This window comes from Microchirus variegatus (assembly GCF_963457635.1).
Source record: "Microchirus variegatus genome assembly, chromosome: 12".
Lineage (NCBI taxonomy): Eukaryota > Metazoa > Chordata > Actinopteri > Pleuronectiformes > Soleidae > Microchirus > Microchirus variegatus.
Window position 1 is genome coordinate 23,769,465 of NC_139813.1, and position 13,986 is coordinate 23,783,450.

Below are 13,986 nucleotides of genomic sequence, written 5' to 3' on the forward strand. Positions count from 1 at the left end.
GCAATTGAAAACAGAGGCCTCAAACTCCCCAAACCTACCAGTCAAGTAAAGAAAAATCACCTGTTTAGTAGAAAAAGACGATATGAGATGAAAATTATATCAAAAATATTCTAAAATGATGTCACAATAACGATATTTGTGACAGTATTTCATAGAATTTCAAAATAAAAGCGTCCGTTCTGATAGGGAACGACATATACTTGCAATTTTTGATGCAAAATCAATGTATTAATAAAAAAAAAAACACAGAAATAACTTCATATGTGTTAAAATATAAGGAAACTCTGAGAGGAAAGATGATATTTCCCGACCACAGACGCAGGATCAGGCTGTGATGAAACTAAAGCGTGTTCTACTTCCTGGTTTGGTGTTTTCTAAAGGCAGAACTGACCGTACGACGGTCTGAACGCAGCATGAGGTAAAGCTGTAGCAACAACAGCCGCACGTCGAGCCGCCGCAACGGTCAGAACGAACACATGTCAGTTTTTTAAAACACACACTGAGCTGAGGGAAGACACAAAGTGTGAAATCAGCACAAAGATGGAAACGAGACCTGAAAACAGAAGCAGGAGAACAGGAGGAGGAGGAGGAAGAGGAGGAGGAGATTTAAGTTAATAAAAGTCTGATTTTTCCTGCGTCATGTACAAAAACACAGTGTGATCTCATGTTTTATTAATCATGAGTTACAGGACGATCACCGCCTATTTGCAGGATGTTGTTGTCATGTCTGTCTTATCTTATTTTAACTGTGCGTTGTTTCTATGACTTTCTCTACGTCTCTATGTATGAAGGCAAATGTCTGTAGTCTATTCCTATTCTCTTAGCACTGAAATAAACAAAATAAAGACAAAAATTGACTGAATTGGTCACAGATGAAGGTTTGCAGCCCAAACTGTCTTATTATGTCACTTTTTATCAAAGTTTTTGATGCATAAACATGTATTTTGTTGTTTACACGCCTAACGAGAGAGAAAAGTGTCATAAAACAATATATATAAGAAGGAATTTTGGAGTTGTATTTGATGGAATGAGGATTGACAAAGTGTTCCTAATATTTTCTAGTATTTTTGGAATTATTTACCTATTTACAACTGTACCAGAGTTAACTACACTATTAGAAACAAACGTGCTAAGTAGAACCATATAAGGTTCTTTGGCTTATCCTCATAGGAGAACCATTTTTGGCTCCAGGTAGAACCTTTCTTTTATAAAGGTTCCACCAAGAACCCTTTATTCCATGAAAGGGGTCTTAAAGGGTTCTCTGGATCAAAATGGTTCTTACTGGAACCAAGAACCCTTGAAAAACCCATTCTTTGGGAAAGGGGTTTTTCAGAAGCCAATGGTTCCAGGTAGAACCTCAGCCCTTGTAGAAGAACCCTTTTGGAACCCTTATTTATAAGAGAGTACAAGGCTAAAAAAAAAAAAACCTTAAATATAGTTACACCAAAACAAGTGTCACTAAATAAAATCAACAAGTGACAAAGGACTAAATCACAGTTTGTTCCTCAGTTTTTATGAAGCTGTTTTCATGGGTAACTTCGTGGTCATACAAAAAAAAACTTCAAATTCAAACTTTATAAAAAGTCAACAAAGTTCTGAGGACCTAATAAATAAGAGTGAAAAACATAAATAACACACAGTATTTACATGAAGTCGGTCGGAATACAGATTTGGTGATATACCGTCGTCCATCCTCGTACAATAGGATAATCAATACGCCAGGGTAAATATTGATTTTTTTTTTTTGAAAATTAATAAATTACTTGATGTCTCCTCACAGTGGCGCTGCTCAAACGAATGAGGGGAAACTTGTGTGGAAGAAGAAGAATGAGTTTACAGGATAATGGTGGAGAACGCTAACGTTACGAGACGATCAATAGAACGATTTTATGACCTTTGTTTTCTTCAGTTAGACAGATATCGTGATATATCACAGAATCGTATCGCGATAGTTTTGGTATCGTGGAGCATGTATCGCGTATCGTATCGTGATGAGTTATCCTGTGATTCTCACTTCGAATAAGGTTGATGTTATATCTTCAGAAATAAAATATCTGTTCTGGCAGTTTTTAGATAAAGTTCAAAGTGTAGAACGAGAGGTTTATTGGACGCTGGCAGCTGAGAGCGTTGAAGATATATTTACACTTTGAATCGGTGCCAGTTTTCTCATTAGAGTAAATCTACAGGGTCAAAGAGACGCTTGACTCTCGACGTTGAACTCACCACTGGATCAGACTCTCAGGAGAATCTGCAGTCAAACAGTCAAACATGTAAACTGACGTGTTCTGATGCAGCTTAAGAAGCTGCAAGAAACAAATACACTCTTAGAAATGAAAGTGCTAAGTAGAACCATATAAGGTTCTTCAGCTTGTCCTCAGAGGAGAACCCTTTTCGGCTCCAGGTGGGACCTTTGGGTTAGAAGGTTCCACCAAGAACCCCTTAAAAACCCTTTATTCAGGAAAGGGGTTTTAAAGGGTTCTCTGGATCAAAATGGTTCTTACTGGAACTATAAGTGTTACCAAGAACCCTTGAGAAACCCTTTCTTCGGGAAAAGGGTTTTTCACAAGCAAATGGTTCCTCAGCCCTTAGAAGAACCATTTTTGGAACCCTTATTTCTAAGAGTGTACAGAGATGAAAAATCATCTGTGTTTGCGAGGTCCAAATCACAACATTTACAGCCATATCTGTAATATTTAATATTATTTTAAAAGTAATTCATAAGAGATGTTTGGTAAATGAATACAACTTTATTTTAAGGCATGTTCTTTACATAAACATAACTCAGCTTAAATAAAAGGTTGGGGAAATTGGGTACATTTCTTTGGGTGGACCCAACAAAAGTCTCCCACGGACCATTTTTGGGCCTCGACCCAGACTTTTGGCAACCACTTATAGCTTTCCGTTCATTTGGACATCTTAAACAAAGCATTGTCCCTTAATTATAACCACAAATATTAATATCTAACCCTAACTTTAACCTGTGACCACAACTCAAATCTGCAGCCCTAAGCTTTAACTCAGAAATGACCGGTTCTGCCTCTTTAGGACCAGGTTTTTGGTCTCTGTGAGGACTGGTCCCTGAGAAGGTCACACGGTTTATAGCAGAAAATGGGGTCCTAACAAGGGTACAAATACAAGAACTCTCTCACACACACACAAATGGTCACAACTGGACTTTTTCGCTTTTTCGTGTGATCTGAAAGAGGAGTTAATGAACATCGATCACGTGCACACACGCTAACCCACGCGCACAGCTGCTGAAGTTAAGTTTGATGGATCAATTTTGAAGCTTCTATCACGTTATTGTTAATTAAAGCCTTGAATGGATGAAAAAAAAACTACAATTTTAAACGATTTAAGACTTAAAGTAGAATTTATTTTTTTATTTTCTCTAAATATTTCATCAAATAAAAGCATATTTTTTTGGTCGCTTTTTAAAGGAAATAAAGCTTTTTCTTTTGTTTTTCTTATTCCACGTGAACACAACTTGACCTTAATCGCGGGTCGTGTTCATTTCTTCCTTCCTCGTACAGATTAGAATAAACACACACATATATAATCTGACAATATGCCGGTGTCCGTTGGCAGCAGATTGGCCTTTTCTTTGCAGCCGCAGCAGCACGTGACACGTGTCTGATGACCCGGATTCACCTTCTGAACTGACTTCAGGTCAGTCATTGTACAGAACACTGCGAGTGAATGAGTGACAGGTAAATGCAGGTGCGCGCAGTCTTGGGGGATGCGGACGTGATTGAAGTCAATGTCCTGCGGCTCTGTGGCCTGTGTGTGTGTGTGTGTGTGTGTGTGTGGCATGAATTAATATGCTAACCGGATGTAGTTGCAGTCATTTATGAAGTACAAAATAAAAGCACGGTGTGAGGGAAAAAATATAAAGAGGAAATAAATAAATAAATAAATAAATAACTCATTTGTTTTTAATGATTTCTATATTGAATATTTGTTTTTCTTTTCGCTGCTCATTTCGCAGACACCACCTGTTTCCTGTCCTCACCTCACGCGCTCTTTTACATGAGGGGGAGAGAAATTAATTTGCTGCAAATCTTAGAGGCTTAAACAACCTCCTCCTCCTGCTGCTGCTGCTGCTGCTGCAGAAAAAAAAACCCCGACATAGTAAAATAAATCCCCTACAATTAGCAGATCCATATTTGCATATTAACCTGTGCTTTTGCTGCGGAGGCGCAGACTTTATGTAGGTCACACACACACACACACACACACACACACACACACACACACCCTTGATTGCTTTTTTTTTTCTTGACAAACATCTTCTGGGCCGTTTGTGTTATGGTGGCCTTCTTCTCAGAGGGCTGGAAAGGTGCACGTGCACGCGCGCACACAGGGCTCGAGATAACGGACGCTCCTGACCATATGAGGTCGGTGTCTGACCGACGCAAAAAAAAACAAGGTCAACGCATGCATGTGCGCAGCTGATACTCGTTTGTAAACAAACTCTTATTATTATTTTCAAAAACATGTATATATATATAAATATATCCACATATAGTTGTTTATAAGTGGGGGTAATAAGGCCCATTTACAGCTCAGCGTGAATCCCTGCAGCCACAGAGTCAGACACACTTTTGCTTCTTCCTAATAAAAGAGCAATAATAGGCTAAAACATGTCTGCAGGCGATTATATCGTGATCCAACGCGCACGATAAACCGTTTAAAGCAGTCACAATAACAGAGGAAGTAGGTTTGGTGGTATACATAAACACTTATTCCTCTTTAATTGTCATTGAATCACTTGTAGATTTATGGAAAAAACAAGAGATCTCATTTGCATGTCTTAAATGATCAAGGAATCAACTTGGACGATATTAGAAAAACGATATTACCCTCCAAGATATACGAGTTAACTGCTAACCGTGACTATAAGGAAGAATAAGAATCTTTAACTTCACCAAACTAACATTTCATTCCTCTAAAAAACAACAATTCCTTCCAGATTTGTAAATCTTGCCGTCTATCACTGGTTTTGCATATCTGATACCGATATTAACCGTGATATCGTGATTTTTCATCTTTTAAAAAGACTAAAATAAACATGGATCAATTAAATTTACATTTTTCTCTGATCTTATGGAGCAGTTATATTATTTTTAGGATTTTTCTGGATACTATCAGATTTTAACTTTCTATTTTTTTGTGCGATATAATCTGATTTAAAGTATCGTATCGTCTCATCCCTCCATAGTTCCTACTTAGAGCCTCTAATGCGCTGAAAAGCCCTATAATCTGCAGTCCTGGAAGCCCCTGCTCTCTGTCCACACACATGAAAAAAAACCTCGAGGCTGATCTAAATTCTCGCCCCTGGGCTGGACTGGACAGGACTGCGCAGGGTTCCCGGGCCCTTTTCCCTGCCTCGTCAGGCGGCAGATGGACTGGCTCCCGTCCGGAGATCAGTGCGCATCTGGTGCGCGGCGTTCCCTGCAGCCCCTCGGTACAAAAATAAAAGAAAGAGAGAGAGAGAGAGGAGCGGGGCCACTCTGCGGCATTAAGCCCCATTAGGAGCGGGGAGCGAGCAACTGGTGCCTGGGGTTGGCTTCAGTCCCTGCATACAGATCTCTGGATATATATATATATATGTATATATCTGTATATATGTATATATATATATATATAAATGTCAGACACTGACACAGACTTTAAATGACTTCTTTAAATAAAAACACAAATGAAAACATGTTTCACATCGTGATGAATGAGTGAACAGAGACGACATCATCATCATCATCATCATCACTGTTTCTGTTTCTCTGCTAAAATCTCAGCTGCACTTTGATCTGAATGATGATGAAGATGATGAAGATATGAGAGGAAACAGGTTAAGCTGCTGCTCTCTTTTCCAGTGTGTGTGTGTGTGTGTGTGTGTGTGTGTGTGTGTGTGTCAGCAGGATTTCCTGCCTACAGGCTGGAATATATATATATATATATACACACCTATATACATATATTATACACACCTGGCGTGACTTTGTTGATTTAATGTGAAGTTATCGATGAGTCTTGTGCAAAATAAAACTTAAAAGCACCAAATATTAGTTTGATTTATACCTTAATTGACACAAAATGGCTCTTTCTTGGCTAATTGGTGCATAAATACCTCCCTATACATCATCATCTACACTTGTATATACAGTATATACACTCTGGTGTGACTTTGTTGCTTTAATGTGTAATTATTGTTATTCTAGTGCAAAAAAAACCCCAAAAAGCATTCAAATCTAGGATTATTTATACCATAATTGGTACATAGTGGCTCTTTCATGGCTAATTAGTATATACATACCTTCCTATATACAGCATCTACACCATATTGGTGTGACTTTGTTGTTTTAGTGTGAAAATATTGACATTTTTGAGCAAAAAAGGGCCAAAGATTAGGATTATTTATCCCATAGCTGACACATAATGGCACTTTCTTGGCTACATCATGCAAAAATATACCCATATATCTTAATCTACAGCCTATTGGTGTGACTTTGTTGCATTAAGGTGAAATTATTGATATTTTTGAGCAAACAAAAGCACCAAAGATTAGGATTATTTATCCTATAATGGCCCTCTCTTGGCTAAATTGTGTATAGATAATCCCCATATATCCTAATCTACACCCTATATGTGTAACGTTGTGTCTTTAAAGTGAAATTATTGATATTCTTGTCCAAAAAGAAAACCAAAAGCATCAAAATTTAGCATTATTTATACCTTAATTGACACAAAACAGCCCTTTCATGGCTAAAGTGTGCATAAATACCTCCCCATACATCCTAATCTATACAGCCTATTGGTGTAACTTTATAATTGTTGATATTCTTGTGCAAAATAAAAGTAACAGTACTAAAATGTAGGATTATTTATACCTTAAATGGCACAGAATACACCTTTCTTGTCTAACCACAAATACATACCTCCCTATCCTAATCTACACAGTATTGGTGTGACTTTATTGCATTAATCTGAAACTATTGATACTTCTGTGCAGAATAAAACAAAAAGCACCAAAGATTAGGATGATTTACACATTAATTGACCCATAATGGCTATTTCATGGCTAAACCCTGTATATAACTTCCTACATATGCTAATCTACACCCTGTTAGTGTGACTTTGTTGCTGCAATGTGATATTATTGATATTTTTGAGCAAAACAACACCAAAAGCATCAGGATTTAGCTCCACTGAAAACATATCTGACACCATGAACCTCTCATTGACTCATTTTCCTCACAGTTTTGTCCAAAATAAGAGGAAAATCATGACATTTGAGAATCACTTACAGCTAATCTGACACCAAACCTTCCTCTGCTTTTACCTGTGCTCTCCTCCTCCCTCTCTCTCTCTCTCTCTCTCTCTCTCTCTCTCTCTCTCCACCTCTTCCGTTTTCATTTCTTTTAAATACCTGGCGCGCGCGACAACCGGCCTTCACGAGTCTCCTCGTGCAGAGGTTTCACGTCGAGCCTCGAGGCGAAAAAACAATCGGTAATTAATTAAAATACAAAGGAAAAAAAGCCTTGAGATTCGTTTTTCTTTCTTTTTAAAGGTCTGTTTCCACTCTTTCTTTGTGTTTTTTTTGTTTGTTTGTTTGTTTTAATGGACCAAATAATGTTGATCAAGAAGAAATAAGGATTATATAGAAAAATCAACAGCAACATTGTCACAAAAACCAAATTAATTTGTATTATTACTATTGTTGTTGTTATTATGACACGTGAGTACAGAGGGAGACATGGATGCGCATGCACGAGCAGATTAACAGATGGGAGGGGAACGAATATAATTCTGCTCTTAATTAAAGTGCAGGGGTCAATGGCGGCGTCACAGACTGCACTTTAATATCATCACAGAGTTACAGTTACAGCTGAGACACACACACACACACACACACACACACACACACACACACACACACACACACACACACACACACACACAGCTCTCTCTGTTGGCTGTTTTGTTTTGAATGGCAGTAAATCTGACAGAACATCTCCTCTCTCTCCTCCTTCAGTTTCCTCCTCTCCTTCAGGCTATGTTACCACTAGCTTTAGCTTGTTTTCTCCTTTGAAAAAGAAAAACATACATATATATAGATTGATATTCATCTAATTTCTCTCATTCTAATTTTCCCTGAAGGCAAAATCAGGCATAATCTGTGAAAATCTGACTCTGCAACACCTGTTACTGTTCCATCACACTTTGTTATTTCACTATTTGCTGTTTATGTTTTTCTTTCTTTTTTTTCTTCTTCACTATAACAGGATACATGTCTGTTACAATAAACGTAAACAAACAAACAAACACTCTTCCTCTGCTACACAACAAGGGCTCCATGCAGTTGCAGGACCACCCCGAGGGCGCGTGCTCAGGTGAGTTACAGCGCGAGGACGAACAGAGAGAGAGAGAGAGAGAGAGAGAGGGAGGGAGGGAGAGAAGGAGAGAAGGAAGGAAGGAAGGAGAGAGGAGAGAGAGGTCACAAGGCTGACCGACTGACCGGAAAATAAATCGAATTTCTGAATGATGCCACTAATAATTACATTATAATAAGAACAATAATAGCACGAGACAATGGGTTATTCCATCCAATCATGCACACACACACACACACACACACACACACACATATATATATATATATATATAGAGAGAGAGAGAGAGAGAGAACAATGTTGCTTTGAAAAGAGAAAAGATCTCACAAAGGCAACACTCAGTGTAACCTTCCTCCTCCTCCTCTTCCTCCTCCCTTTCTCCCCCAGAAAAAGAGAAGAAGAAGAAAAAATGGGAATAATATTCATCATCAAACGCTGTTTACCACGCACGAGCTCAAAACAACACACACACACACAAAATGTGTGCAAATCGAAATAAATCAACAAAAGAGCAGAATTTGTCGATTTAATTCGCGCAACGGTGGAAAGAAAGGGCGATAAAAAAAATCACAATTTTGTCCAAAAATCACGATATTTGACATTATAGAGAATAAATGTGTGTGTTTTCGATTGAAGCTGTTTTTAGTTAATAATACGTAACATTACGCGGATCGAGTGAAACCGTGAAATGAGCAGAATAATGGAATATAAATCACCTCAGTGCGTCTGATTCACGGAGGAAAACATCGAATAAGAAATAATAATAATGAGAAGAAATAATAATAATAATAATAATAATAATAATAAGGAGATAACATGCTTCTTCTTCTTCTGTGGAAACAAAAGAAAGGAAAAAAAACGCCTCGTCCGTGTTTTATTCCTCTCATAAATCGTCAAAAGTCACATTTCCGTTGAAAATCCGCACACACACACACACACACTGTGTTTCTGTCTAAAAACGCGTTCGTCGATGCGAATAAAATCAAAAAAAAAAAAAACAACGACAAAAGTGCAAAAACGGGACGAAATGGCGCGCGAGATGTTGTGAAAAACAGGGGCGAAAAAGTCCAGAAAAGGGCGCAGAAAGCGTCGAAAGCTGCTCCACCCGTTCGTTCGTGATTAAGGCGAAGATACAATATTTATTCCGTGTCTCCTGGGATGCTCCTGCTCCGTCTATTGTCCTCCCCATTCCTCAGTGCTGATGCTTAATTTTCAAAACTTCTATATTACCAAGGGACCTACGACATCAGCCGAGAAATACCCTGCAAGTACAAAATCCGTGAGCCAGCCCCGTCCGTGCAGAGGGGAGACGCGCGCCTTCCGCCTGCAAACTGCCGATTCTGCACCGAGCAAAAACACGCGAGAGGGGACTTTTTATTTCCATTTCTCTCGGATTTTAACGGCTTCTTCTTCTTCTGCTTCTTCTTGCGCGCGTGTGTGCGTGTGTGTGTTGTATTTTTTTTTTTTTACATATATAGATATATACTCTCTATAATTACTCCCATCATTTTTTATTCCGCCGAGCCAGAGGAGGAGAGAGGGGGAGAGAAATTACGCGTTTTTACTTTGGAGAAAGCACAATGTCAGCGACCTTCCCCGGACTTGTCCACGACGCAGAGGTAACGAGCATTTCTCTGATTTCTCTGTTTAGTTCATTTTAACTGTATGTGTGTGAGTGTATGTGTGTGTGATGGTGTGTGTGTGTGGATTATAATCTGGGTTTAAACCGTGAAATGACAGGATGAGATGAGATGGAAGGAGAGGAGAGGAGGGAGAAAAAAATTGGCTTTTTATTAGTGAGTGGACGTGGAGCGAGGCTCCGGGAAACGGTGTGATTGGGACTCTGTAGGGCGGAACAACTCACCTCTCCCCATCCGGTGAGGAGAGCTGAAGCTGGGACAGCAGCAGCAGCACTAGCAGCAGCAGTAATAATAATAATAATATATAACAGCACGCCTTTTGCTTTTAAAACACCGCTGCGAGCAGAGTGACAGGCGCGCGCCAAAGGGAGGGTGAGAGACAAATACCGATGGCTCCTGTTGCCGCGTGCGCTCGCTCTCGTTCCCCTCGCGGGCGCGGATGTGGAAGTGACATCTCCTTCAGGTGCTTTAAACACGCTTTGAGTGCAGTGTGGGTTTTGTGCGCGCGTGTGTGTGTGTGTGTGAGTGCGTGTGTGTGAGTGAGTGTGTGTGTTTGACACACAGTGGAATAAAATGACACACACTCTCTTCTTTTCTTATTATTATCATCATTATTATTATTGTTATTATTATTTCGCAGATACGTCACGACGGATCAAACAGCTATCGGCTCATGCAGCTCGGCTGCCTGGAATCCGTGGCCAACTCCTCGGTCGCCTACTCCTCCTCCTCCCCGCTCACCTACCCGGCACCGGCGGGCACCGAGTTCGCGTCGCCCTACTTCTCCGCCAACCACCAGTACACGCCGCTGCACCACCAGTCCTTCCACTACGAGTTCCAGCACTCGCACCCGGCCGTGGCGCCGGAGGCCTACGGCCTGAACTCGCTGCACTCGGGCCAATACTATCAGCAGCTGCACCACGGCGAGCCCGCCGACTTCATCAACCTGCACAGCGCGCGCTCGGCGCTCAAGTCCTCGTGCCTGGACGAGCAGCAGCGGCGCGAGCTCGGCTGCCTGGACGCCTACCGGCGCCATGACCTGTCGCTGATGACGTCACACGGGTCCCAGGCCTACGGCGTGGGCATGCACCACCCGGACCAGAGGCTGCTGCCCGCCGCCGGCCTGGGGCTGCCTCCGCCCGGGGGGGACGACCTGCAGGTACCGGCGGCCTTTATTCATCCATCCATTCATGCACATTTCATCCCTTCATCTGTGCTTTATTAACCCTCACATTCACCCTCCTCTTCCTCCTCCTCTATTTCAAATATACTGAATAGCCCGTGCGTCTTTTTACGCACGGACCAAATATTACTGGATGTTTCCTCTGGTTTGTGTGTTTTTGTGTGTGTTTTGTGTGTGAGTGGGTGTCAGGTCTGTGGCTCCACAGAGGCAGCTCAGCCTCTCTAAAGGTTAATTGACTGACAGTCTATACGAGACTATTGTGAAATCCGTCCTTTATTTCCCTCACCAGCGCACGTGACCACGCGCTTTACATAATTCCTTTTGGATGTAAAGAAATGGGCTCGAGATGAAAACAGTGTGTGTGTGTGTGTGTGTGTGTGTGTGTGTGTGTGTGTGTGTGTGTGTGTGTGTGTGTGTGTGTGTGTGTCCGGCTGTCTGCTGAGGCAGAGAAAAGCCGCTGGTTGCTCTATTCTCCGGTAAAGGGCGGATTAACGGATCGGGGTTGAGGACACAAAGCCCGGCTCGGGCGCCATAAAGCACCGTAGTTTATCCAATTACCGACTTAACGTCAATCAACTTTGTTACTTATGCAGCGACATCTGAGCTGGTTACAATCCGCGTCTGTAGTTAAACACTTTTTAACACACTGCACCATATTTTCTCTTCTTCTTCTTCTTCCCTTTAACCAACTCTTAACGCAGCCATATGGTAATGACATTATGCGAAATGCACCTTTATTTTTATTTTAAATTGATTTAAACACCAACAATCATGTAAAAAATAATATATATAAAAAAATATATAATAAATATCAGGATAATTATTTAATTATAAAGTGTATTTAAAATAGTTTTTAATAATTGGAACATTTAATTTTAATGTAATCGATTTATTTAATTACAATAAAATGCACTTTATTTAAATAATGTTTGTGATATAATTTCAAAAAGAAAGTGTAAATTATTCTAAAATGTAGGACTGACTTTAGGGAATTAAAAACGTGCCGATATATATATATATATATATGTATTTATTATTATTATTACTATTATTATTGAATAAAATATTATTATTAGTTTTATTTTCTATTGTTTTATTCTTACTTGTGTTATATTTATTGTGTTATTTATAGATTAGTTCAGGGTTAAATTATATTTTCCATAATGTAACAAATATAACAATATATATATTACAAATATAATGTTGATTAATACAAATATATATTTATTATCATCATGTTATCATACTTATTTAAGCTTATTTATATTTTTTATATATTATTTTAATGCTACTTTATATTTCACATGTACTTAATTAATTATCAATAATGTTTTGATAATATTTAATTATATTTACCTTCACTGTATTATATTATTTTATATTATATTATATTATATTATATTATATTATATTATATTATATTATATTATATTTGACTTTAAACTGGTTTAATTTTTACAATTTAAATAAGTTCAAGGTTGACAAACAGGTCTATTATATGAAGTGTTTAAGCTGTAAAGCGCATGCAGGTTTGACCCCTATTTTTTTTTTTTTATTGAGCCGAAGAAGAAGAAGAAGAAGAAAGAAAAGAGCCGTCTCGTGAAACCTGCAGCTCGCGCGAGGCGGATGCGTGAAGTGGAACAGATGCGTGCGTGCACGGTCTCGTGCAGCCCCGGTCGCATCTTTGTCGCGCGCTAAAGCGATTTCCACGCGGAACAAAAGCAGCTGCCACACCTTTCCCCCGTCACTAAGCTAATTCATGCAGGACCTGTGCAGTTTTGTATATTGATTTTATAATCACTTTAGCTCCGCCGCGGAAGAAAAAAAAGGCGAGCTGCTTAAGAAAGAACTACAACAACAACACGCTTCTTTCTTTCTTTTTTTTTACTCTCTCTTTCTTTTTCCTCCTTTATTTTAATCAGTGGGGGCTCCGGCGTGGATCAGGCCTCGGGGCTCGCACGAGGGATTAAGTGTTTTCTGAATAAAAAAGCGCGTGTTCCCTTTTCTTGATGACATCGTTGATAGCGCGAGAGTCTGATATGGATCAAAATGGCGGCGGTAACAGTAACAGGCGCCCACTCCTATATATATATATATATATATATATATATATATATAATGTGTATTTATAGACTCGTATTTAATGTAGTAAAATAAACAACAACAGGTTGGTGAGTGAAGCGCAGTCTGGACACTTGTGTGTCCTCACTTTTATCGCCTCGAGCTTCTTTTCCAAATGAAGCTGCTTTTTCTGTCTGAGGTCGTGAGCTGCATCATTTATTATGTTCTTTGACTCAAAGCTGCAGTAAAAACAGGCACAATTACCGACTAAAAAACTGTCCAAACCAAGTGGAACACGTCCAATTTATGGCACAGGTGTAAACCAGCTTGATTCATTTTTTTATTTATTCAATTCCTCCAAAAATAAATTCCTAAATAGCATCAACACTCAGCTAAAAGTGTGTCATAAAAAAATATGAATTGCTTTTAAGTTGAGTTGAGTTTAAACTTATTATAAAAACTTATATAAATAATATTTAAAAATACATTGCTCTATTCCAGCAGTTCATGAATGACATGTATGAATTAATTCATCAAAATTCAGTGTTTACCTTTCATTTTAGAGAAAATGTGATGTTTTGTCTTTGGCGTCTTAATATATAATGACGGATATTTACATTTATGACAAACAAAAACAATAATATATGCAACAAACTCTCTTATCACACTGACATTATAAAGTTTATATGTATACTGATGTATCGCCGTT

At 39.1% G+C, this 13,986-nt stretch overlaps 1 protein-coding gene across 1 annotated transcript in view; it reads left to right on the plus strand.

Moving 5' to 3' along the window:
- Nucleotides 1-9,973: 9,973 nt before the first annotated feature.
- Nucleotides 9,974-13,986, plus strand: part of tfap2d (transcription factor AP-2 delta (activating enhancer binding protein 2 delta)) — a gene marked incomplete at both ends in the record, with an annotated part of 19,409 nt that continues 15,396 nt past the window's right edge. The window contains 2 exons of the mRNA XM_083898986.1: nucleotides 9,974-10,012; nucleotides 10,674-11,192. Of these exons, the coding sequence (XP_083755112.1) occupies nucleotides 9,974-10,012; nucleotides 10,674-11,192 (558 nt within the window). The remainder of the gene's footprint in view (nucleotides 10,013-10,673; nucleotides 11,193-13,986) is intronic.